The sequence below is a fragment of the Trichosurus vulpecula genome, chromosome 1, assembly GCF_011100635.1.
Source record: "Trichosurus vulpecula isolate mTriVul1 chromosome 1, mTriVul1.pri, whole genome shotgun sequence".
Classification (NCBI taxonomy): domain Eukaryota; kingdom Metazoa; phylum Chordata; class Mammalia; order Diprotodontia; family Phalangeridae; genus Trichosurus; species Trichosurus vulpecula.
The window spans coordinates 115,656,251-115,683,872 of record NC_050573.1 but is presented as its reverse complement, the minus strand read 5'-3'; the positions used below and the strand labels follow the sequence as shown (position 1 = coordinate 115,683,872).

Here is a 27,622-nt window from a genome sequence, read left to right as displayed (position 1 = left end):
CTCCGTGGCCCCGCCCCGCGCGGCCTCTGCCTCGGCGTCCGCGCTCCTCTGCTGCTACCCTGTTCCCCAGCTTTCGGACCGCGCTCCACCGGCCTGTTGAGGGAGGGCGAAGGGACCGCTGGGCGTGTTCGGCCCGGGCCTTCCCGCCCACCCGCCATGGAGGCAGAGGGATCCGTTTCCCGCGGCTACCAGCCAGCCAGCCCGCCCCGGGACGCCTGCATCTACAGCAGCTGCTACTGGTAAGGGGCCCGAGGCCCGGCCCCGCCCCCGCCCAGGGGTCCGGCCTGGGTCTGCCGTCGCCGCCTTCCCGGGTCCCTACCCTGTCCGGCCCTGGCGCCGCCTCTGGACCCGGGCACCCCAAGGCTTCTCTCCCGCTCTGCCCGGGCCTGGCTTTGGGGGCGTCGGAGAGGGTTCTAGGCCCTAGAGCAGAAGCTCAACCAGGCCAATCCCCCCCCTCCCCTCCTCTCCTTCGTCTTACAGGTGGGGAAACTGAGGCCTGGCAGGGTTTGGGGCAGTGACCTAGCTTGGGCAAGCCCTTTCGCCCCCTTAGGGCCTCAGTTTTCATTTTCATTTAATTCGGTAAAATGATCGGGGCTCTGTCGATCCCTAAGCGGCCGAGGTGACTGGTAATAAATGACGGAGCTAAGATTTGAATCCAGCTCTTCTGACTCCAGAGCCCCTGTGGTTTTCTCCGCTGGCTATGACAGTAACGCCTCCTTTCAGGGTAGAGGGAGTCCAGCTGGGAAGGACAGATTGTTTTGTGACAATACCTTATCTTAAGTCTAATATGCGGTTTGTTCCTTTTTTTTGATGAGGGAGAGGGGGCAGTTGGTGAAGCACTGAGAATACTTAGTAGAAATAGTACAGGAGTACCTTTCTAGTCGGAAGTGAGTATGAAAAATTAGGGCCAACCTAATAACTGATCCCAGTAATTAAGCACCAATTAATTAGACTAATGAAGCACCATGGTGTAGTAAAGTAGAGCCCTAGAATTATATTCAGGAAGACCAGGATTTCAGTCCATTCACTGACTCTTGCTGGTTTAGGCAAACTACCTCTCTGACCTTTAGTTACTCTGCCCCAGAAATGGGTAGTAATCATACCAAGGCTATTGGGAGCAGCATATTTTCTAAATCTTAAAACACTGTAGAAATGTGAACCATTATAATTTGTAATGTTAGTTCAAATCGCTGTAGTGCTTGAGGGGTACAGAACACTTGAATATATAATTACTTCACTTTTTCATCAACTTTCTGTGAGGGACCGGTTATGGTGTATCATTCTGTCTTAAGTGGTGAAGCAGGTCCATAAATCCAGGTATTCTTACTCTTAAATCCAGTCCTCTGTTTTTTGAGTGCTTCATAATCTTCATAATGAAGGTGTTTGGACTAGATATTTATGCCACATTTTTTGTTGTTGTTGTATCCCCAAGAGGCTAGTTCAGGGCCTCATACACATAGGTAAATGTTTGTTTAAATGTTTGTTGAGTTGAATATGTGTCCCTTTCAGCTCTAAGATTCCATAATGTAATCATGATTTTGCTATATGTTTTCCCATTTAAAACCAGAGAACAGATGAAAATGCATGTTCTAGTGCTTTCTAAACATTTGCCCCAAGTCACTGTAAGCAAATTTGGTCTAATATTTGAAGTAAAATAATCAAAATTAGATGTCTAGAGGTAGAAGTATAATGAGTATTCATTTTTAATAATAATTTAAAAAATAGCTAAAGTTTACATCAGACTTTAAGGTTCACAAAGTGTGTTTACTTGTTAACTCATCTGAGCCTCACAACTTTGTGAAGTCTTACAGGTAATATTAACCCCATTTTGCAGATGAGAAAACTGAGGCTTAGCTAAGCTTAATGATTTGCCCATAGTCTACACCTCGTAGGTATTAGAAGTAGCATTTGAATTGAGGTTTCTTTGCCTCTGGGTCTAAAACTCTATCAACTATGCCATATTACCTCTACTTCCTTTAGAAGTAGGTGATAGGGTTTGTTACTTCTCAGAATTTCAGGTTATAGGCTTTGAGAATCTCAAACTTGGAATTAGGAAAGACCTGGGTTTAAATCTCACCCTTATATATACAGCTGTGTCAAATCAACTTCAGATCATACCTTATCTGTAAAATGGGGATAATATTACCTACCTCCCATGTAGTTGTGAGGATCAAATGAGAAAATGTATCTAAGAGTGTTTTGTATACCTTAAAACAGCAAATGTTGGCAAACTTTTTAAGTTACTTCTATAGTAAAGTTGGATTATGTTGTGCTTAGAAAAATACAAGTTTTATGACTAAATAGCTTTGGGATCTGGGACACATGTCCTTTTACCTCCTTGGGCCTTAGTTTTTTCTTCCATAAAATGAAGGGTTTAGATTGAATTATTTCTTAGGTACCTTTCTAGTTCTAACAGTACCTTTCCAGTTCTAATCTATACTAACTTAATTTCCTAGGACCTTGAAGCTTTGGGCTGTGAACTTGACAGAAATTTAATAATTTTTGCCTTTTTCCTATCTTTTTAGTAAAGGTATCATGAAATGATTTGGGGAGATAAACTCAGGAGTATGTGTACCTGGTGGTGCTTCTATATGTTTTGCTTAGTCAATGGAAAGCAATAGGACCAGGCACATTCCACCATGGCTTAAGAAATTGAAAGACTGTATATTTTATGTGCATTGGTTACTATTTCCAATGAGATTCATGTTACTCATTTTTACGTGTTATTTTTCAGTCATAGGTGTAGCTACCTAGAAGCTACTGAAACAGATTAATGTACTTGGTATGTGTCAGAGTTGGTATGGCTGTATTTGAGCTCACTGTTTTAGTGAGCTCGTAAGATAGGAGAGACATGAGCAGAGCTCTAAAGACCTCGATCAATATCTGTAGCTGTTAAGGACTAGAGCCATAAATACATATTCAGTTGTGAAGAGCTCACAGAATGGTTAGAGATCTGTTGGGTTATAAATTTATAGCTAGATATAAAAGGTCATTTCATTCTCCTGTTTAATAGGAAGAAATAGCATATTCTTTTAATTTTATGAAATAAAAATGTTGAATACTAAATGCTTTTATTTCAGTGAAGAAAATATCTGGAAGCTTTGTGAATACATAAAAAACCATGATCAATATCCTTTAGAAGAATGTTATGCTGTCTTCATATCTAATGAGAGAAGGATGGTAAGTTGCTAACTAGCAGGAGAGAAAGTATGTAAGCTTTAGGATTGTATTTCGTAATAAAAGCCTATGTTATACGTGAGGGCTGGGTGGTATAGTGGATGAAATACGGGACTTGAAGTCTGGAAGACCCAAGTTAACATCCTACTTCAAATGCTTACTAGCTGTGTGACCCTGGGAGAGTCACTTAATCTCTCTTAGTCTCAGTTTTTTCATCTGTAAAGGATAATGATAACCTCTCAGGGTAGTTGTGAGGACTGAATTAGATAATATATAAAGCACTTTGCAAACCTTACTATGCTATACAAATATGAGTGATTATTTTATTGTAACTATGATTTTAAGTTGTATAAATGGACATTTGGATGAACATTATAAGTGCATTGTTAAGGTAGAATTTGCATAATTTTGTCTTGCTATATCTGTAAATGAAAGTTACCTAAAATGGGCTCTTTCTGTAATTTTAAATGTTCTTTCTCTTAGCCTAATTTTCGTTTACTTATCAAGGTAATAATATTGAATAGTAGAAAGGGTCCTGGACTTTGAGCCAGAAAATTTTGGATTTGAGTTTTGTCTCTATCACTTAACTCTCACTAGCTATATGACCATGGGTAAGTCATGTAACCTCTTTGAATTTCAGTTTCTTCATTTGTAAAAGAGAAATTAATAATATTTTCATTATCTACCTCACACAATTTTTATGAGGAAACACTTTAAAATTCCATAGTTCTATATAAATGTCAGCTGCTGTTATTATTATTATTGTTATTTAAGAGTTAATTAGAGTTTTTGGAATTCAGGTACCTCCTAGTGATTATGTATTCTTTGAGGAAATTAGAAATAAAACTAGCTTTAAGAAAAACTTGTTACGGAATCATAGGATATTAGAGTTGGAACAGAACTCAGAGACTTTCTAGTTAAACTCTTACCTGAATTAGAATCTCCTTTACAACATAGTTATTAAGTGGTCATTCAGCCTTTGTTTGAAGACTTCTATTAAAGGGGAGTCCACTACCTCTTAAGGGAGCCCATTTTACTTTTCTATGGCTCTAATTGTTAGGAAGCTTTTCTTTAAGTCAAACCTAAATCCATCTCCCTATAACTTCCATCCATTACTTCTAGTTTTGTTCTCTGGGACTTCATATCTGATTATTTGTATACCAGCTTTTATACTAATATGAAAGATTAAATGAAAATTTAGCTTAACTGAAATAACCTTTTGTAGATCCCAATCTGGAAGCAGCAGGCCAGACCTGGAGATGGACCTATCATTTGGGTAAGGCAATCAATAAATGACTTCTGGATGGCATTTACTTTGTTGATAAAAGATAAATGATGATGAAGTTAGAGGTAAGATTAAAATAAACTTCATGACTTAAAGGATTCATGATTTTGTTAGTGTCATTGCTTCTACTGACACTATTATCAGAACTAAAAATACACATTATTAGAATTAATCTTCTTGAGAGTCAAGCTGGGTTATTTTTTGTACTTATATTCCTAATGCCTAGCACAATGCCTTGCATGTAGAAGGCACTTAATGAATGCCTGTTGACTGATTGACATAAATTCCAACTTATCAGTGCTTTAGTATGTAATCTTTGTGACTTATGGCTGAAAATTTTATTACCATGCAGCTAAGTAAGGAAGTGGAGGCACTGATTGTAGATGACTTTCTCATGGAGTTTGACCATGAAAGAAAGGAGAGATATAGGATGATAGCTAGAGGAGATTAATGGATCAATGAGGGCATTTTTAGGATGAAGGAGGCATAGAAGTGTTTGTAGGTAGCGGGGAGGCAGCCATAGGCAGTGAGAGACTGAAGATGCGTTAGTGGGTGTAACAAAGGAGACAGTCTGTTGGAGCAGATGGGATGGAATGAGATCACTTGTGCATAAAGAAGGGTAAGCCTTGTCAAGAAGAAGGGCCATCTCTTCACGTGAGGCGGGGTGAAGGAGGAGGTATTGGGTATGATGTTTAAAAAGTTTAAGAGACACAGTTTCTGAATAATTAATCATTTTATTGATAATGCTAGCATATTATCAATAAAAGGAATGGGTATTTGGCTGTTTCTCTGGGACCAAAGATGAATCATGGTGGGGGGGTTCACAGTTTAGATGCCCTTGGAAGAATTGGTGTTCCTGAGGGTGGCAGTCAAATCTGCTTAGTTAACAATGAGAGGATGAATATTATAACAAGAAGTGGCCTTTTTCCAATGAGGGTCTTGGGGTATGTGACACCGAGCACCCAAATTTTGGTCAAAGAGATTTATCAACTTCCATATTGCCCGTCTGACAAAAGGGAGAATTAACATTTTCCTAGACCTATCTGAGTAAACACAGTGAGCAGGAATCCACCCATTCACCTAAACTTAGAATTTCTTTACCGTGTTTGATTAGAACTTAGCTTTCCTGGCTGGGCAAGTCTTTGCCCAGGATTTCCCATACTGGTTGATTTCTGGATGAGGAAGTAGAGAAGGGGAAAAACTTTGGTCCTAATTTGATACTTAGTTATTAATATATGAAAGAGGTAATTATTTCTCTCATGGGGGACTACATCTGAGTGATGTGAGATGAGGAAATCACTTTCTCCTTACTGTCCCTTTCCCTGTATGTCCAATCTGTTACCAAAACTTATCTTCTTTCATAACATCTCCACATCTCTCTACTCTCAAAGCTATCAATTTAGTTCAGGCCATCAAAATCTCTTACTCTTAGATTATTGATATGGCCTACTAATTGGTTTCTCAGTCTCAGATCCCTCATTACTCTAGCCCATCCTATGCACTGCTACCTTACTTCATCTACTCAAGTGGACTACCTATCGCCTTTAGGATAAAAATATAAACTCTGTTTAGCTGTTAAAGCCCCATCCAACCTGGCCTCGTCCTAGTTTTCCAGCCTCAGTGTACATCATTCCTTCTGTATGCTACCAGCAAAACTGTACCCCACATACACTATGTGCCTTTGTAATAGCTATTTCACATGTCTGGAGTTCACTTTTCTTTACCTCTGCTTCAGAGGGCTTTCCTTCCTTTAAGACAGTTCAGGTACCATTTTGCACATGGAACCTTTTTTGAGCTGCCAGCTGCTAACATCCTCATTCCCAGGAATATCACAGCCCAAATCCAGAATTTCCACATCAAAGGAAAAGTACTGCAAGCATCCAGGAAGAAGCAGTTCAGGTACCAAGAAAGTACAAACAGGATAATATAAGACTTGGCTACTTTCTCTGTAAATGAAAGGAGATATTCCAAAAGGCAAAAAATATAGGATTGCACACAAGAATAACTTACTTTGTAAGCTGAATGTAATTCTACATGGGAAAAATGAATCTTTAATGGAGTAGAGGACTTTCAAGCATTTCTAATGAAAAAAAAATCAGAGCTGAGTAGGAACTTTGAAAAACAAAAACATTCAGGGAAACCAAAAAGGTAAATTTATTTGAACACTTGGAAGGAGCTATATGTAGTGCTAACATTCTAATAGGGAAGAAATAAGTTAATGTCTTCTAAGAGTATTTAAAGAGTTAAAAAAAAAGCACAACAGTGGGTGTACTGGTTCTATTCATTAGGTTAGAACAGGGGAAAGAGAAGGGAGGGTAAATGGAATGCACTAGTGTAGAAAGAAAAGAACTTAGTACTTCTCATAATCGGGGTATATAAATATGGAGGAAGGGGTTTGGGGCAACAGATGAACCTCACTCTTCTCTGAAATGAACAAAGAAGGAATGAACACATACGTACATAGTTTAGCGTCGATATACATCAAACTCAACAGGGAAACAAGCAGAAATTGGAGGTGGGGGCAGGAGAGTGAAGGCATTAAGTAGCAGCATAATACTGAGAAAGAAATAGTCACAAAGAAAACAAATTTCCTGACTCTGAAAGGGGAAAAAGAAACAAACAAAAATAAGTAAAAACAAATACCTGGAATCTAATGTGGTAACTTCGATGGCCTTTTTAGACAACTGTGGAATGGTTGAACAAATTCTTGTATATGAATGTAATGAAATATTATTGCATTGTAAGAAATGGCAAGAGATAATTTCAGAGACTGCTGGAAAGTATGAACTGACACATTGTGAAGTGAGCAGACCCAGGACAACAATTTATACAGCCATATTGTAAAGAAATACAACTTTGAAAGATTCAAGAGCTCTGATCAGTTCAATGATAAACCGTGTTTCTAGATGACCTGTGGTGAAGCATGTTGTTAACTACCTCCTGACATAGATGACAAACACAAGAAGCAGTCATGTGTTTTTGGACATAACTACTCAGTTTTAGTTGCATCCCGTGTAAAAGTAGATAATCGTTTTTGCACTAACTACTACTACCCAGGGTTGTTGTGAGGAAAATGCTTTGTAAATCTAGTCTTACTTATATTGTCCCCTCCCCTCTACTACCATGGAAGTAAAAGAATCTGCCAATTAGTGGGATGATTCATGCTCCAGAGTGCTTAGCTTTGATAATAATTTTTTGGTAAAGATTACATATCTATACTTCCCTCTTGCCGTTACAAACACCTGGCTTCTTAAACAGCTCATTAGAAAAAAATGAAAATTACATGACAGAAAGATGAGCAGCTGCACAAATTTATGTGCAAAAATAGTTGAATTTGAAAATTTATTTTATGTGGTTATCACCCTTATAAATGTTGCATCTATATTGGTTACAAAAAAGGAAGAATCCAAAGCCCTTTCCACTTGACTTTTTTCAGTCATGTTCTCCAAGGTAATTCATCATTAATTTCTACTGTAGATTACTATAAGATTACTTAAATATGGCTAATTTTTTCCCCTCATCTCAATAATAAAACGTAAATATAACTGGTGAAAGCAATGCTATAATTATTTTATTATTAAATCATCAATCTCCTTTTAAATTATTCTATTCTAAAAAAATACTTTTTTCACTTAATATTGTTATATCTTCTTCCAATTATATATGAAATTAATTTGCAACATTCATTTTTGTAAGATTTTGAGTTCCAAATATTTCTCCCTCCTTCCTTCCCCAATACAGCAAGCAATCTGATATAGGTTATACATGTACAATCATGGTAAATATATTTCTACATTAGTCATGTTGTGAAAGAAGAATCAGAACAAAAGGGAAAAACCAGGAGAAAGAAAAAAAAAAACAAAAAAAAGTGAAAATAGTATGCTTTAATCTGCATTCAGACTCCGTAGCTTTTTCTCTGGATGTGGATAGCAAAAAAATAATACTTTCTTTGTTCAGTAGATCTCTGCTGGTGATATAGTAGAATGAGTATTGGATGTTAGGTCCAGAGACTGGTCCAAGTTCTAGCTCTCCATTTATTATCTGAATGGCCTTGGATGGATGGTTTCATTTAAATTCTCTGAGCCTCACTTTTGTATTTTGGAGATAGTAATATTTGTACTACCTACCTTAGGATTGTTGTGATGAAAGGGTTTTATAAACCATAAAGGGACATAGAAATGTGAGCTATTATTATAGTTATAAAATGGCTTAGCTAACGCAGGCTTTTACTCCTAGGATTACCATGTTGTTTTGCTTCATGTATCAAGTGGAGGACAGAGTTTCATTTATGATCTTGATACTGTGTTGCCATTTCCATGTCCCTTTGACACTTACGTAGAAGATGCCTTTAAGTCTGATGATGATATTCACCCACAATTTAGAAGGTAAGCAAGTGAATGGTGATTTATGTTCGCTCTGAGGTGGGAGTGTGATAGCTGATGCAGTTTTATTGTACTTATCTTACCACATGTACAGCTATCGCCAAAGATCCATTTACCTCTGCCTCACTGTGGAGCTCGCATTATGTACCAGTGGGGACTTTTTGTTCTGGGTAGGGGAACTCCTGATATCTTCTCACTGTTTCATGACCCCAAAGGGGCGGTGGGGAGCAGAGCCAGCTCCTTATCACTGAATATTATCTCACTTGCCACTTTTTGAAATGCGTGCCATATTTTACTTATGCAATATATATATATATATACATATACACACACACACACATATACGTATATATACATACATACATACGCATATATATACATATATGCGTATATATGTATGTATATCTATATAAAACTTGTTAGACAAATGTCACTGATACAAATGCTTTACTTAATTTTAGAAAATTTAGAGTGATTCGAGCAGACTTGTATATGAAGAACTTTGCATCTGACCGGTCTCACATGAAAGATTCCAGCGGAAATTGGAGAGAGCCTCCTCCTCCCTACCCCTGCATTCAAACTGGAGGTAGACTAATACTACTTTGTGTTTATGTGGTGCTAATATCAGTGATTTCAGCTTACTTTACAGAACAGCTTTTTTTCCTCTCTAAAGATTATTATTGATCTTATAAAAATTTTGTGAAGTAAGGGATAGCAGGTGCTAGTATTTTTGGTATATTTATTAGGTAGGGAAATGAGCACAGAGAGAGTAAATGACCTAATCTACTTTTCACAGTTTATTTTATTGATCACTATTTTACCAGCCCACCCTATATTTGGGAAGTAGTGAGTGAAGAATTAGTCCAGTGGGCAAAGGAGGTTATGGAAGGAGAAAGACAGATTCATGATGGTTGGAGGTAACTAAAATATTAATTTGACTGCTACTAGGTGAATGGACTTCCTGAAAATTGACATCAAGTGATTAAAAATTAATCATCATATAAATTAAATATAGTAAAAAGCAGGCTATAATGGATTTCTATATCATATCATCTTCCTTTCCTCAAGCTGCTACTCCTGCCAAGTGCCCTCATCCTGCTAGTAAGCCTCAGCATGACTTTTGACTCCTTTTCCGTCTTTCTCTATATTCAGTCATGTGCCAAGTCCTGTTGAAGAAATGAGAAAAAAAAAAACCAAAAACATTTTTAAGCCTTGGGGAACCAGGGACAGGGTCCAGGCTTGTGGTGGGAAGGAGATGAGGTTGATCACTGGAGTGTAGGGTGGTTTCAGGTAAGAGAAGGCAAAAACTAACCTCTCAGAGAGGGGAGACTTGGTTAGAGACCAGGGTTGTGGAGGGAGGGAGATAAGAATGATACCTGGATCACAGGCAAATAGCATAGGGTGAGAAGAAAAAAAATTTCTTATTCCTTCCTAAAGAAATGCATCTATTAATAAAATGTCTCCACTTTTAAATAGCAGCACTTAGCCTCTTTGAATCTCAGTTTTCTCATCATAAGATAGCAATAATAGTATCCGTTCTATTTCACTGGATTTTTGTGAGAACAGTGCTTTGTAAACTAATGTATTGTGTGAATGTGAGCTATTATTTTTAATTGCGTAGCTTCGTACTGGCACAATTAAAGAATATGGTGGATTACTGTGGCGTGGATGAGGGAGACTTAGAAGTTCAGAGGCTTCTGGAATAATTTTAAAAGTCAGTGTGGACCTTTATAAAAAACAAAACATATGTATTACTTTTGGCTTCCTTTACCTGGGCTGCAGTGTTCATTTTACTACCATGTAAGAAATAGTAATGTTTCTATGTCCTTAGAATGTAGAATTGATGTGGCTGCAGGGAAAGGATTTGATGTGTAGTATGTTGCTCTGGCACCACCTGCTGACTAATCTGTGAAGTGTTGGCTCACAGCTTTTTACCTTTGAATCTTTAAAAAAAAAAAAGAAACTGTATTAGGAAGTTGCTATTTTCATCAAGGTTCAGGGAACCTGGAGTGCCCGGTCATGGTATACTATTTATTATCATTAACAGATGCTAAGCATAAGAATGAGAAAAACATTTTCAATTAAAAAAAGTTCACTCTAATTTTTTATGAAATCTATAACTCCTCTGAGATATTAACATTGACCTGTATTCTTTGCTTTTGATTTGCTTTGAGTTTGTGAATAAGAAAGCTTATGTCATCTTTGAATTTTTTTTTTTGGAGGGGGAAGGCAGGGCAATTGGCATTAAGTGACTTGCCCAAGGTCACACAGCTAGTAAGTGTGTCAGATGTCTGAGGCTGGATTTGAACTCAGGTCCTCCTGACTCCAGGGCTGGTGCTCTACTCACTGCCCCACCTAGCTGCCCCTTATCTTTGAACTTTTTGATAACTAAAAGGTTTCTCATTCTAAATTGTTTAATTTGTGACTTTCAAAGATACGTAGTGGGGCTATTTAGTCATTTGGGGAGATAAAACAGAGATACAACAAACTTAAAAGCTAGTTTTAAGATGCAATGGCTACCTTTGTAACAATTGAATTTTAATGAAAAGCTTTCTTATAGTAGATATAGGCATTACTGATTTTAAAGATTGCATTTATTATAAGAGTAAGTGAAAATGGACATGTGTGAGGTATTGATTGATGACTTATTAGTTATTCTTTGTTAGACAAGTTCAGTGGTTTTCTTTCAATTTTATTAATCTCCTTTGGTTTTCAGGATTTCCAATTTTGTGTTTAATTGGGGATTTTTAACTTGTTCTTTTTAGTTGCCTGTCCAGTTCATTGATCTGCTCTTTATTATATTAATATAAGCATTTAGAGAGAGAAATCTTCTGCTAAGCACTGCTTTGGCTGCATCCCATGAATTTTGGTATGTTGCCTCATTGTTGTCATTCTTTATAATGAAATTATTGATTATTTCTATGATATTTGGTCTTTGACTCTTTAGGATTTGATTTAGTTTCTAATTAATTCAGATGTATTTTTCAATACCCTTTATCGAATGTAATTTTTATTGCATTAGGATCGGAAAAGGATGCATTTAATACTTCTGCTTTTCTGCATTTGATTATGAAGTTTTTATGCTCTAATGCATGGTCAGTTTTTGTGTAGGTGTCATGTACCATTGAGAAAAATACTCCGGGGCAGCTAGTTGGCACAGTGAGTAGAGCACCAGCCCAGGAGTCAGGAGGACCTGAATTCAAATCTGGCCTCAGACAGTTGACACACTTACTAGCTGTGTGACCTTGGGCAAGTCACTTAACCCCAATTGCCCTGCCTTCCCCCCTCCAAAAAAAAATGAGAAAAATATTCCTTTATATTCCTATTCAGTTTTCTTCAGAGGTCTATCAAATTTAACTTTCCTAAAATTCTGTTCTCCTTCTTTCTTGTTTATTTTTATGGTTAGATTTATCTAGTTCTGAGAGGGGAGAGTTGCCCCACTGGTATAGTTTTACTCTCTGTTTTCTCTTGTAACTCATTTAATTTCTTTTCAGTGCATATATGGTTAGTACTGACATTACTATGTCTGTGGTAACTTTAGCAAATGTAGTTTCTTTCCTTATCTCTTTTAATTAGATCTGTTTTTACTTTTGCTTTGAGATCACGATTGCTACCGCTGCTTTTTTTTTTACATCAGCTGAAGCGCAAGAGATTCTGCTCTAGTTTTACTTTGTGTGTGTCTCTGCTTCAAATGTGTTTCTTGTAAACTATATATTGTGGGATCTGGTTTTTGATCAACTCTGCTATTTGCTTCTGTTTTATGGGTGAGTTTTTCCCATTCACATTCACAGTGATGATTACTAACCATGTATTTCCCTTCATCCTGAAGGGAATATAGACTACAGGCTCTCCAAGGGGCTTTTCAACTCTAAAATTTCATGAAATTCTGCCCTTCTGTGAAATGATTTACTGTCTATAATGTTTCCTTGTTTACTCTCTTTAAAATAGATGTACTTCTGGCTCTTTGAATTTTTGTATTGTGATTAAGTGAAAATTATTTTTCTCACTGTAAAATTCTTTTTGTGCATTCTCTTAGCTTCAAAAATGAACCTGAATGATTTTATCAGTATGAATCCTGAGGTTGGATGGGGAGCTATTTACACACTACCTGACTTTGTACATCGATTTGGCAGTAAGAACTGATTTCAGCTTATGGACATGGAAAATGGAATAATCCTGGAACACATGTTTGCTTTTCCTTTTGCATGATGTGAATACCAACACCCTCCAGGTTTGTAAATAGTTTACAATGAGATTGGTGCAGAATTAGTTTTTTCTATTTTACTTGATAAAATTGAAATTTGAGTGCACACATGTAAAAAACTGAATAAAAGTATTTTTGTATGTCACGAGTTTGTGTGCTTGATGTAATGAATAATTTTTAAGTCATTCCTGTCAATTTTTTGTTGTGCTTAAGCAAATCTTATCTTTTTTAAGGTAAAAAGTTTTGATAGATATTTGATGTTAGTTCTTCATGCTTATTTGTGAATATGTTCAGCCACACTTTTCTTTCCTCTTTTCACCCAAGTCCTCTCAGCACCTTTCCCCCATCCCCCATTAAGCTTTTTGAGGACAAGGATCATGTTTTATACCATTTTCTAATCTCATCACAGTGAGTTATACATAGTAAGGGTCAATAAGTAAACCTCTGTTGATTTATATGATGTAACTATGCATGAAAGATGAGGGGATACTATAGACAGAAAATAAATTATAGACTTGTAGATTGGAAGAGAATTTAAATGTCATACAGTCTAATCCCTGTATGGAATATAAATCCCCTAACAATAATTCCCAGTAATTGGTCATCCTACTCATTATCTACTGAAGTAACCCATTCCATTTTTGAACAGATTTAATTGTTAGGAAGTTACCCTTACTGATTCATAACTTTTTCAGAGTTGCAGTATTCCCTGGCATTCACCTAAAAGTATTATATGGTTTACATATAATTAGTGTGTGTTAAAATTACTCTTAGGGTCTGTAACGACCTCCTGGAGGTGGGTTTAGTATTGAAATACCAATCCTGATAAAGGAAAAAGGATACTTACATTGAGAACTTATTTGAGTTTTGCTGGTGAACTATTGTAAGGATGATTGATCTCTTTCAACACCTGTGTTCTCTGTAGACCTTGGATCAGTTATTGCTGATTTAAATAGTGCAGTTATGGTGTAGTCACTACATTTCTACTGTAGTAGAAAGAGTATTGGCTTTTAAATTCTAGCCCTGGATTTGCTATTAACTAGTTTGGGGACTTTTGATAAGTCAGTTCTCTGGGCCTGAGTTGTAGCATCTGTAAAATGAGGAGATTGAACTAGGTGATCTCTTGGATCCAATCTTTTCTAATCCTAACATATCCCAGCACCTACAACAGTATCTGACACAAAGTTGGCAATTAATAAATGCTTGTTGATTGATATTTGTATAATAGTTTGAAGTTTATAAAGTATTTTCATAGGTGTCATTTGATAATTCTGCAAAATAATAAAAATATTAATACCCCCATTTTGTAGGGTGAGGAATTTGAAGCTTGGAGAGGACAAGTGATTGCAGATAATGCAAAGCTGGAAGGGATAGCTAACATAGTTGATGACAGGCTGCAAAAATATCTCAGGAGCCAAAATATTGGACCAGATCTAATAAGATGAAATTTAATGGTGGTAGAGGTAAAGTCTAAAATTTGGGTTCAGTATATTGACTTAAAAAGTAGAAGGTGGTGAGCCATATATAGGGAGCAATTTTTCTGAAAAAGATCTGGGATTTCAATGGAGTGCTAATTCAATATGAGTTAACAATATGATATGGCAGTCACAAAAGCAAGAGGGGTATAAGAACTAGTAGATAATTATCTTACTGCCCTCCATTACTTCTGGGACAATGTGTTAATTCTTTGCATCATAGTTTAGTAGGACATAGATAAACTGGAGACCATCTAGGGCAGGAAAACCAGGATGGTGAAGGTCCTTAGGTCTATGACATTGTGATGATTGGTAGAAGGAACTAGAGATGATTAACTTGTATCCTTAGGGGAGACATAATTGTTTTCAAGTATTCAAAGGATTGTCATATGGAAGACTTGCAGTGTTACCCTAGAGTCTTGAACTAGGAGTATAGTTGGAGTTGCAAAGGAGCAAATTAACTTAATGTTGAAAAAAACTTCCAACAGCTATGCAGAAATGGAATGAGTTATCTTAGAAGGCAGATGGGTTAGACCAAACTGCTAGCAAGTTTTCTTCCAACTCAAATTCTGGGATTGGCTCAGAGTTGCTTAAAGAGTAGGGAACAGGGCCAGGACTAGGGTGTTCTAACCCAAGTCTTTTAACTCAGTTCAGTGTTTTTACTGCATTGTACTGCCTCTTAGGCTGATCGAGTGCTGTTCATTGTGCTATATGTTTCAGAATGTTCTTTTGGGCCTTATGCAGTTTGACAGAAAACTTAATTTTTATGACTTATGAAATATGTGGGCCTAGTTTCTTAGATAAACCAGGAAGAGCTTGGAAAAGCAAATTCAGTTTTGCTAAGAGATATTCAGCTGCTTTTACATTGTTTCACACTTTTAACATTTGATGACTGATAATCCAGGCTCGTATTTTAGGACTTAATGTATTTTAAGAGAATTTCATTTTGACTATTATTAATATATTTTTGTAGTAATATAAATATATTTACTAAGTTTCTACTTTGTGTAGGGTACAATAATAACATTTCTGTAGCACTTAAAAGTTGCAAGTCATTTTTTATAAGTTATCTCACCTGAACCTCACAAACAGGTACTAGAAATATTATTATCCCTGTTTTACAGATGAGGAAACTAAGGCTCAGAAAGGTTAATTGTCTTGCCCACAGTTGCACAGCTTTAACATGTCAGAGATTGGATTTGAACTCAGGTATTCTTGCTCCCAGGTCCAGTAGTACCCATTAATTACCTCACTGTCTGTATAAAGTGGTTGAAAATAAAGAAGGCATTATGAAGCAGCATCATAGAAACAAACACTTTCTGCACAAATTGTGTCGTAGAGTGACTAAGTGTAGCCTGATGTCCGAATTGAGGGTTTTTGTTCTTTGTTTTTTTTGGCAATCACATTAGCAATACTCTAGTCTGTTCTCTGCCTATGTACATGTAATGGACAAAGCTGACTGGTACATTCACATGGGTTTTACCCTGTCCAATGGCTTTCCCCCTTTAATTGACAAATGTTTGAAAAGAAAGAATCAAACTTGCTGATTTCAAATTAGGATATTGTTCCGGTTATAGCATTAATTTAAGTTAGTGAAGCTTATTGTTTTACTTTAGGCAAAATCTTTTTGAAGGGCAGCTTGTCCTTGTGGATAAGAGCATTGGACTCTCAGAGTAAAGAGAACCGAGATCAAATCTTTCCCCACGAACTTAAGAATTCTGTGACCATGGGAAAATTACTTCATTTCTTTGAGTCATAGTACCTACATCTGTAAGATGGGGATGATACTTGAACTACCTACCTCGTATGTTCATCGTGTGTAAATCATCTTGTAAAACATTAATGTTAATGTATGTATACTATAAATGTGAGGGTTTTCTTTTTAAACAAAATCCTGCTGCCTCTACCCCTGAAAGAGTATGTTTTAATCGCTACCCTTCTGGCTTTCTCATCCTATATGGTTTTTAAAATTAAATTCAGCTAACTTTTGTTAAGGGCCTATTATGTGCAAGGGATTATGCTGGGTTCTGGGGATACAAAGACAAAAGTGAAGGTCTTTGCCCTTAAGGAGCTTATGTTTTACTTGGATTGGTAGAGAGCTTCTCAGTATTGAATGCCTGAAAAAATAGGGTACCCTGCCAGTACACAAAGTAGCTCTGGAAAATGCTTAGGACTCTACATAGGAAATAAATTACAAGCATCTTTTGCCATTAGAGGATTCCCCATAGTCAAATTCAGTGGTGACGAGGAAGACAGAAGCAGTGGAGTCAGAGAAGACGACTTGGAAAGACCCTGTTGACCTGTTGTAGATGAGCAATTGATGCAACATATTACATTTATGTCTTTGTATCAATCCTTCATAGAGTATCCACCCAACTAACTAGAGGCTTTTGGTTCTTTATGTATTTTGTGGGTGCTGGGATTGCATTTAGGCTGCTTATCTGTAGTCCCTTGCTCTCATTATATGGCGCGTTCACCTTTTTTCTTGTCCTACATGTCATTGATGTTGCCTTTTACATAATTTCTTAAATGAGAGACATTCTTGGCAGTATTAGTTGTTTACATCTGGCATCCATATTTCCATTTCCCTTTGGGTCATCTGCAATTTTGGTTCTTGTGGTGTTTCATGATTTGTAGCAAAATAGCATCCCTGGGAGAATATTGGTGGTAAAAGATAGGCTTTGGCAGCAAGGAGTCATTTTCTTGGGATCATTGAACATGCTGTGTATTTTCCCAAATGTGATCTAGCTTATTTTCCTCCAGTTCAGTCCTTGGCTCAACTCATTGTTCATATATACACACATATGTAATATGTAAAAGACTGACAGTGGGCGCATTATAATCTGAACAGGGTGTTCATCCATTTTATTTTGATTGTGCTTACTGAAGAAGCTTTGTAGTATACCAGGGCTTGGTGAAACTAGTACAATATCATCTGTGAAAAGGAATTTTTGAAAAACTTTTCCATCTGTAGAAAATATTTCCTTTATTTGGCCTATGTATCTTCTATGTTCCTATGTGCATGATATCTCCTTCATTATAATGTAAGCTCCTTGAAGGCAGGGACTGTTTTTGTGTTTTTGCTTTTTTTTTTAAATATTCCCCAGCTCTTAGCATAATGCCTTGCATATGGTAAAGTTTAATAAATACTTATCAGTTAGTTGCATAATTATATTCATTCTAAACTATGGTGTCTAGAATTGAACACTTTAGTGTGGTCTGATCAAGACAGTGTAACAGTACTAGCAACTTTTATCTTTTAGCTTCCCGGACATTCTCTAGCCTTTCCCAAGGAACTTAGTACCTGGCTCACAGTCTTCTCTACTCCAGATCCTATCCTTATACTTGCTCATGTCAGTTTCCATGTTGATGTCCCCTCAAATAATCTCACTTTACAGTTTGTCAGGTTCCTCAACTCATAGGACCCATCACCAGAGAGGGTCATATCTTTAATCTCATCATTATTCATAAGTATTCCACCTTCATAGTCTCTTAACTCTGAGATGGCTCTATGTGACCATAACCTCCTGTCAGTTCAGCTTTCCTGGTGTCCCTTTTCAACCATTATCCATCCTCACCACAACTTTGTCATTACATTCCTTTCTGCTTTCCCAGATCATCACCTTTTGCCTCATTTTCCTCCTTTCAAAGTCTTTAACTTCTAGTTACTTAGTTCAGCCTTACACTATCTTCAGTCCCTAAGTACCTTGGCTCCTTCACCTTCTTATTAGTTTCCAGACTCTAACCCTGGATTACTGTCACCATCTTCCTTTTGCATGTCTGCTTCACCACTGGGGGAAGACATACCTGCTGACTGGTTCCACTAAAATTTTGTTGTCTTATTTCAACTGGGCCTTTACTGCTTCACATCAATCCTTTTATTCCTCCCTGATCAGTTCTCTTTTGCAGACTATACAGCAGCTGGTTCAAAACTTTTTTCTTCTCAAAATACTTGTATTGCTACCTCCTCACTTCATCTGAGGAGTGGGCCTTGCTTTAAACTTATCTGAAAAAATGGAAACCACCCGTCACTCTTTTTCCTCCATAATTTCATACTTCAAATTACCTCTCTATCATACTGCATCCTCTTTTTATTTTCTCTAGTCTCTGAGGATGGCTTTCACTTGACATTCCTAACTCCTCTACTTGTGCCCTTGACCCCATTCCCTCCAATATCCTCTAGGAATTTGGCCTCTCCTAATTTTCAACCTCTCCTTATCCCTGACTTTTTTTTTTTTGCTGCCTACAAACATGCCTATACCTTCCCCTCTCCTCCTTAAAAAAATGTATTATCACTTAACCCTACCATTTCCTCAAGCTATCTTTCTGTATCTCTTCTTTTTCTTGTAACCAAATTTCTAGAAAAAGCTGTCTGTACTCTTGCTTGCTACATAGTAAGCTCTTAATACATATTTATTGACTGACTGACTGACTCCCTCACCTCCCCATCTCATTTTTCAACCTCTTGACAGCCTGGTTTCTGTCACTACTTCTCAACTAAAACTGCCCTCTCCAAAGTTACTAGTGATAAAATTCAATTGTAAATCCATCTGGTCCCAGGTTAGTTGTTGTTTTTTAAACTTTGGTGGTTCCTTTATGGCTTATTCATTTTTCTTTTCCTGAGATTGAGTTATTTAAAATTTTCATTTCTTGTTCTTTTAATTCAAATATTTTATATTTTTAAAGTATTTGTCCATTTTATTTGTTGCCAAGACAACAAACACTTACTAAGCTTTTGATATGTGCTATTCACTGTGCTAAGCTTTTTCGTCATTATTGAGGCATATAGTGGTGTAGTGGCTATGATACTTAAATTGGGATCAAAATTGGGAGGGGGTTTAAATGTGAAATGTGAGAGTTTGGAGATGGTAATTGTCAGAGGTGAGAGAGGGCAACATGGATGATGTGGTATTTGAGCTGACCCTGAAGGATGAGTAGTATTTCATCTGGTGAGGAAGGCCATTCTAGACATAGTAAATGCCATAAACAAAGCTGTGGAAGTAGGAGAGTATATTTGTTCAGAATGGGGTGGGTTGTTCACTTGGGCAGAAGCATAAAGCATGACAAAAGGGAATAGTTTTGAGACAAGGTCTAGAAGAGGGTAGTATGGTACAGTGAAAAGAGCACTGACTTGGGAGTCGAGCGATGTTAACCAAGTCACTGCCTGTCGGGGGAAAGAGTTTCCTCGTCTGTTACATGAGAGGGTTGGACTAGATAGCCTTCTAAGGCTCCTGCCAGATCAAAATCCTTTGACCCTAATAAAAATGTTTTTCATTCCTGTTTTCAACCTCATTTTATTAAATGCTTACTGTGTACAAAGTATTATCTTTGGAGCCTAGGAATGATGCAAAGACAATTAAGAAATGTTCCTTTCCCTCCAGGACTTAAAATCCAGCTAGAGGGTGCCTGAATTTGCAAAGAATATATTTTCTTTATTTTAGGAAATTCTTAGATATAAAAACTACCTCCACGAAGCCAGACCACAGTCTTTCATTGACTTATTAGATAAACCCTAGGCACATGGAGGTTAAGTGAATTGTCTTACAGCTATTAAATGTTTGAGGCAATATTTGAACTAAATCTTCCTGACTCTAAACTTATTACTTCATCTTTTACTCCAGAGTCCCACATTCTTGATAGTGGCCTGAACCAAAGTAAAAAGTAATTAGGAAATATTTAACAAAGTAAATAAAAATACAATAAAATATAAGTAATATTACTATGTAGTTTTCTAAGTCAGTATGTGGCCCATAGGTATCCTTATGTATGGTTTAGTGATTTGACATCACTGCTTTACATTATACTGCCTCTATAGTCAGAGGGATACAGTATGCAAAAAGCATGCAATACTATATAAAAAATACACATACATTAAGATTCTGTAATTTTGTTACTAGAGGTACCCCTCCCACTATTTCAGGTTATGATTCTGATATGACATAGTGGATGATATTCGGGGTAGCTGTGGCCCCCGAATTAATTTTCTTGGCATCATCCTCAGATGACAGACATGTAGTCCATCATTGAGCCTATGGGTGAAGCATTTTTAGTTTGATAGGACCTCTGTGAGTTTGTACTCTCATGGTATAGCCTTCAGGAATCCAGGCGGTCATCACCATTACCATGGGGAAGCATTGGGAAAAAAAAAAAACTTTAGTGGAACATAATGTACAATAACTAATGAAGACGGTGATGTGATCCCAAAAATACAAAGTACTATGCAGGAACAGAGAAAAGAAATGTTGCTTCTGTTTGGGGAGATCAGGAAAGACTTTTCTAGAGGAATTGGCATTTGACCTGGGTTTTGAAAAGATGGTTAGGATTTCAGAAGGCAGATGGGGGCAGTGGGGGGTGAAAGGGACAAGAAATAATAATTTAGCTGTTGGGAATATCATAAGCCGTTATAAAGTCAACAAAGACCTAAGCATATTTGAGGTAGTAGGTGAGTTTGGCTACTGATAGGCATTGTGGAATTACTCTTCTCTTCTGTCTTTTCAGGTTGGATACCTTGCTTTTATTATAACTGTGAAACCGCTTAAATGAAGCTTGTTATAAAAAACAAAAATCTTGGACTGGGGTGAGTTGAAGCAGGGAGACCAATTAGGAGACTATTGCAATAGTCTGGGCAAAAGATAATGAAGGTCCAAACCACAGTGGTCATGTTTTAGGCTCATGCCAAGAAGCTGGAAATGGGCCAGACAGAATAACAACAGTTAATAAGACCTTTTAAACTTAACCCTCCAACTCACCTCCCCCCCAAAAAAAGACCCAAAACAACACAGTCGTTACGGTGAGAGGCCTCCCTCTTCTCTTTACTTCAGGCCTATCAGATAACAGATTGAAAGGACAGGGCCCTATTTTCCTCCCTTTCCCCTGAAGCTTAAGAGGACTTGATCCATCTAATAAGAACAGGACCCAAGTGCTGTAAATGTGGAAAATAAGATTAAGAACTAGAAGGGATTTTAGGCCTTATGCAAGTCCAGTCCCTTCATTTTGTAGGGGTAAACAGGTCATGACAAACAGAATTACTTGCTCAAGGGCCGTACAGGTAATAAGTAGCAGAATCTGGATTTGAGCCTCGAACCTTAGGCTTCAGACCCGGGGCTGTTCCCATTATACTAGACTGCCTGTCAGACAGGTCCCTCTGTCTGTCTTACTTGCCTTACCTACCCACCAACTATGATTGTAGCTTCAGCTACCCAGGAAAGGGAAATGCTAGTGAGTAACTCATGATTCCTCTCTTGAGCTCGAGACTTGCATACAGGAATACATCACATATCTGTTTGTAATAAGTTTACCTTAAGAATATCAGTTACTTAATGTTCATAGGTTGAAATTTTTTTTTTTGTTTTTTTGGGAGTTGGAGTGAAATGGTTCATTAGAATTTGTGAACACTGCTGCTGTGTTTCAGCCATCCAGCAGGGGGAGCAGTTCCCATATGGAATATGGCAAATGAGCTATGTGCTTAAGATACTTATAATGGTGACAAAGTGATTACTACCAGTTTGTGTGTCACATCTTACAACAAAGTCATCACTGAGATTTATGTGCCGTATGTAAGGTAAAAAGCCTCTGATCACTGAAAGTTTTAAAAAATTGATTAATTTTAACTTCTACTGGTAATACATCTTAAAAATATTAATATTAGATAGACCATACAAGCAAAATCATTAGCAAGAGCAGCAGCAAAGATAGCAATCTCCCAAAGTCATAAAATAAACACAATAGCAAAAATCTCAAAGCTCCATAAATAAGCAAAATAGCATAAGAAAACATTATTGAACAATTGTGAATACAACTAACCTTTGTTATTTACGGACTAATGAAAGAAATGAAAAGCACGTGCATAGTACTGACCTTATTCATTGCCTTCATCATGGATTTTGCTGCCATTTTATATCTTTATATAGTTGAAGTCTCAGTGTATTTTTCTTCTGGTTCTTTTTTTTTCTTACTCTAAGTCACTTATATTTGCCTTTTTTTTTAAATATTAGTTGCTCCTTATGGCTCAGTAATATTTTGTAATATTTATGTACCACAATTTATTTAGCCATTCTTCAGTTATTAGGCATAAAGATTCTTTCTAATTTTTTCCTCTTAAAATAGGAATACTATGACTTTTATATAGATCAGGCCTGCACAACTTGTGGCGTGCCAAAGGATTTTGGGGGGCCCTCAAAAAATAGGGTCCCCCTCAAATCCTTTAGCATGCAGGCCTGCTAGAGATGGATCTTTTCTTCCCGTTAATAAGTATAAATTGGTCCCTCAATTCCCTTACAGTTTCCCTTACCTCTGTGTACGCTTAGTCTAATCCACCTGCTTTTCCTGCCTTTGTTTTCTTTTGTGCCGTTTCTGTTTAATGCATAAGTAGATCTAGTACTGGGATCTAGTGTCTAACTGAGAGGTGAGTTCACTGTTCTTGTTGGTGAAAAAATTTTGTTATAAAAATGTTTGCCCATCTTTTCTATCTTTCATCTACTTATTGTTCTCCCAGTTTTATTCTTAAATGTCCTCTGGGGCAGTTTGGTGGTGGTGTGGAGTCAGGAAGACCTGAGTTCAAATCCGGCCTCAGATATTTACTAGTTCGGTGACCCTGGGCAAGTCATTTAATCTCTTTTTATCTCAGCTTCCTCATTTATAAAATGGGCATTATAATAGCATCTACCTCCCAGGGTTGTTGTGAGGATCTAATGAGATAATATTTGTAAAGCACTTAGCACAGTGCCTAGTCTATAGTAGGTGCCATGTAAATGTAAATTATATTACTGTTGTTATTGTTATTATTACAGCTACTTAGCTGAATGTATCAAGATTTACTTAAACTGCTTTTTTACCTACCACTGATACTCTGTCTTATAAAGCAGTACCTATAATTTTCCTTCAAACAGTCAATCAATAAGCATTTATTAAGCATCTACTATGTGCCAGATATTATGTTAGGCACTGGGGATACGAATGGGAAAAAAATGAAATAATTCCATTTCTCAGGGAGCTTACATTCACTACATATATACGTATATGTAGAATATACACATATATGTCCATATATGTGTGTGTGTATCTGTCTGTCTATCTATGCATGTATGTATATCTATCCATCTATCCATATAAAATTCAAGGTACTTAAAGGAGTTAAATACAGGATAATTAGGGAGAGAGTACATTAACAGACTGAGGGATTCAGGAAAGGATTCCTGTAGGAGGTAGTGCTTGAGCTGTGACCTAAAGGAAGAGAAAGATTCTCTGAGATTGAGAGGAGGAAGGAATGCATTCCAAGCATGTGGAAAGACTAATGAAAAGTCATGGAAGGGGACATAGAGTGCTGGTTTTGAGGAACAGAGAGGAGTACAGTTTAGCTGAACCATAGAGAGTGGAAAGGGAATGATATATGATGTAAAGAAGTTGGAATGAAAGAGTGAAGCTAGATTGTGAAAGGCTTAAAAAAATTTCATTGAGGAATTCATTTTAGAGGCAATAGGGAGTTTAGTGAGTAGGAGAGTGATAGGCAGATCTGTGCTTAAGGAAAATTACTTTGGCAGCTGGGTGCAATATGGATTGGAATGGAATAAGATGAAACAGGAATACCAATTAGAAGCCACTGCAGTAATTTAGGAAAGAGGTGACGAGGGCCTTAACTTTGAAGGTGGCTATGTGAATAGAAAAAAGAGGTCAGATGAAAGAGATGTTGTAGAGTTAGAAATAGTAATATTTGACAATTGGTTGGATATGCGGGGTAAGGGAGAGGGAAAAATTAGAGGATAATCCTAAGACTATGAACCTGGGAGACAACTTCCATAAGATTTTACAAATTAGTTTATATTTTAAACCCGTGTTGTTGTTGGCTAACTCCTCTTTCATTTGGCAAGTAGATGAAGCATTTGTTAACTGAGGTATTTTTTAGGTTCTTTTGTTCTTATTATGGTAGTTGATTTATGTCAGTTAAAATTCTATTTGAAATTATCTTCTATGTCAGTATCTCATCAGTCTCTATATCTCATTTTACATTTTCAGTAGGTTTTTTTGAATAGATTAAGATTGGGTTGTCTCAGTTGTATACCATATTTTTTTTCATTTTTTTTCTTCTTCTACCATTGTACTAATTTTGATCTTTGCTCTAACAAATCAATTCTCTGACTTGTAAGTTCCAGCTTAAACCCTATGTTCTATAGTAGGCGTTCTCTAATCCCTCTCAGTTTAAAAAGTGCCTTCCCTCTGTTCATTATTTCCTACTTATATTTTATGTAGCTTGTTTGCATGTTATTACCCCCGTTAGTCCATGAGCTCTTTGAGGGCAAGTAATGTCTTTTGTCTTTCTTTACATCCCAGTACTTACTTAGCACAGTGCCTAGCACATAGTAAGCGCTTAATAAATGTTCGTTGACTATTCGTAGATAGTTGGCTCAGGTATAACACCTATTTCAGTAATTTGTCTTCTTGTATTTGTCCAGATATAAACATCTTCATTCTTGGTGATGGTTCAGTGCTTCCCATATCAGTACCTACTGATTGTTTTCTTAAAGAGAAGGCATTTGTGACATATTTGGCGTCTCTGTGTCCTACAGGCATCAAAGTCACTGAAAGTATTTTTAATGTGAAGGATCCTGTCTGGTTCTTCACAGAATTTCTTTACCTCTTTATCCTCTGAAGCAGACAGTACGTGAGCTGCAATTATTTTGGTGAGAGTCTTTTTGCAAATACTTTTCATGAGAACTGCAATATGAAATGAACAAATGTCCTGTCAAATGTTTCTTTTTGGCTTTGACACCACACTAAAAACCAACCCTGCCAGCTTCTTTGTCTTTCTGAAGGAGAACCTGTGAGCCATATTTTCAGTTTTGCTGAAACTTCTTCTTTCTTTTGGTTTCATTTACTTTTCCTTTTTATTAGGAAATTAAAAATCATCAACAAACACAGCCGTTGTAATATATGAAGAATAATAAAAAGGTGATGGTAGATGAAATAACTTACTTTATATGGCATTTTAAAAAAGGTAAATGTTTTAAAAATGTGTATATTAAATTTAGCAAGACTGTAACATAATTTCCATTTGTCTCCTTCTGAATTTCCTTTTATGTGTCTTTTTAAATGTTTCATTGATGATCTTTTATTTCTTTAACATTTTTTTTGACTCTCTATCACTCCCCAATAATTCTTTCCTCTGTACCCTATGACAAATAACTATAGTCAAGCAAAACAATTAACATATTGGCAATGTCTGAAACTTTCTTATTTGGCATTCTAGTTTCATTTATAACAAAAGTGTCAGGAATAATATGACTCAATTCTTCTAGTATGTCTGCTCTTGGTTGTTAGACAAGGATCTTATGGAGAGTACTGATAACTAAATTAAAGTTTTTTGCTTTAAAACTTTTTTTGTAGATGTATTGGAGTCATTCTTTTCTTCTGGTTTGTGTCTTGAGCATCCCTTTCAACACAATAGCTTTTTATGGTAGGATTTTTTTTGTTTGGTCATTCTTTTAGCCTGCTTCCTAACTTTGAACTTCGTATTAGGACTGGGTTCTGCATGCTTCTGGAGGGAAGGTCTGGGTTCTGTTGCTGCTTTCTTAGGATATTGAGTGTTATTTTTCCCCCATTATTTCAGGGACAGCTCTATCTGGGGACCTGCAGTCTTTCAGTGCTCTCAAAGTGGGCTGGGCTGATCTAGGGCAAATCGCTCCAACCTCCCACCTCTTTATCCCAGTCTGAGCTCTGCAAATTCTTGCCCTGGGTTTGGATGTGAGCAACAGTGGACTGATGCTAGATACAGCCATTATCAGTCAGCTAGAAAGTTCTGCTGGTTCAGAATGACTATGGCTTTTAAGCAAACTTTAAGCTTCCCCTTGTTCTGAGATTCCTGCTATATTTCTCCTTTTGCAACCTTGTCATTGAACTAGAAACTGGAACTGAGACCTTGCTTTGCTCCTGGTTTCAGAGTCACAGACTCATTAACTTTCTTGCCTAGGTACACACATTGTAGAGCTTAAAGCCACTTCCTACCTGGTGAATATCACCCTGGTTGTAGGTGCTCTTTTCATTCTGCTCTGGGTCTGTGATCTAGAACTGGGTAGTGGGCACCAAAGCTGCCAGTTGATGCTTCATCCTGCATATTGTCCCTCTTTAGGTCTGGGACCTCTTCTTGCCTTGGTGCACAGCCTTTCACTGGTGCTGGAATTCTCCACCATGGCATGCTACTGACCAGACCCCATTCTCAGTGTCCAGACTTCTCTGTCTCCCTTGTTGACCTGGGAAAAGGACTTACTGTGACTTTTTCTTGGATTTCCCCATCAAAATTCATTCTGATGTGCTTTCTAGAGCTATTTGGAGAAACTTTGGGGATAGAGCTCACTGCATTGCTTCCTGCTACTCTTCTTTCTTGGCTCCGCCTTGCCCATGAAAACTGTGTAATACTTTTAATGATGCTATTTGTCGTTGTGCATTCATTGTAGTCATGTCTGACTCTTTATGACCCCATTTGGGGTTTTCTTGGCAAAGATATTAGAGTGGTTTGCCCTTTCCATCTCCAGCTCATTTTACAGATGAGGAAACTGAGGTAAACAGTAAGGTTAAGTGACTTGCCCAGGGTCACACAGCTAGTAAGTATCTGAAGCTACATTTGAACTCATGAAGATGACTCTTTCTGATTCCAAGTCCAGTGCTCTGTGCACTCTGCCATTTAGCTGCCCCAATGATACAATGCTCCCCACAATTTTACTTCCTCAGGGCCAAGCATCTGTATTGAAAATATATGTCTTTTAAGTGGGAAGCAATGATGCTATGCTCCTCACTTAATAAAAGACATATATTTTCAATACAAATGTATATTGAATGAAATGTATATTGAAAATACAGGACTTTTATTAAGTGAGGAGCATAGCATCATTGCTTCCCACTTAAAAGACATATATTTTCAATACAGATGTTTGGCCCTGAGGAAGTAAAATTGTGGGTGAACCAAAGGGTGTTGGAAAGAAATATGGTGGGCACAAGTTATCTCTAGTATATATCCAGTGAAGACCTAGCCTCAAGAAGACAAGACAAGTAAGAGGTTTTTTGGGAAAATGTGTGATGGGAAAAGGCGGGTGTGCTGCTAGTGATGTAG

At 37.2% G+C, this 27,622-nt stretch overlaps 1 protein-coding gene across 2 annotated transcripts; it reads left to right on the top strand.

Moving 5' to 3' along the window:
• The first annotated feature begins 10 nt into the window (after positions 1 to 10).
• On the top strand, positions 11 to 21,113 carry NTAQ1 (N-terminal glutamine amidase 1). Of its 2 annotated transcripts, XR_005010923.1 has the most exons (7): positions 11 to 239; positions 3,081 to 3,180; positions 4,403 to 4,453; positions 8,699 to 8,847; positions 9,306 to 9,430; positions 12,881 to 13,075; positions 21,022 to 21,113. XR_005010923.1 is itself a non-coding variant. In XM_036768137.1 (6 exons), the coding sequence occupies exons 1-6, from the start codon at positions 157 to 159 to the stop codon at positions 12,985 to 12,987; spliced, it is 615 nt and encodes a 204-aa protein (XP_036624032.1). In that variant the 5' UTR covers positions 14 to 156; the 3' UTR covers positions 12,988 to 13,193. The 2 variants fall into 2 exon arrangements, 1 of the variants encoding a protein (XP_036624032.1); XM_036768137.1 differs by lacking the exon at positions 21,022 to 21,113 and having other exon boundaries at positions 14 to 239; positions 12,881 to 13,193.
• Positions 21,114 to 27,622: the final 6,509 nt, after the last annotated feature.

What these genes read in the sequence shown, in the direction of transcription:
- NTAQ1 (XM_036768137.1), top strand. Translation starts at nt 157, where the DNA reads ATGGAGGCAGAGGGATCCGTTTCCCGCGGCTACCAGCCAGCCAGCCCG. An exon ending in TATCTAATGAGAGAAGGATG is followed by an intron (nt 3,181 to 4,402) that starts GTAAGTTGCTAA and finishes AACCTTTTGTAG; the next exon opens with ATCCCAATCTGGAAGCAGCA. An exon ending in CCCCTGCATTCAAACTGGAG is followed by an intron (nt 9,431 to 12,880) that starts GTAGACTAATAC and finishes GCATTCTCTTAG; the next exon opens with CTTCAAAAATGAACCTGAAT.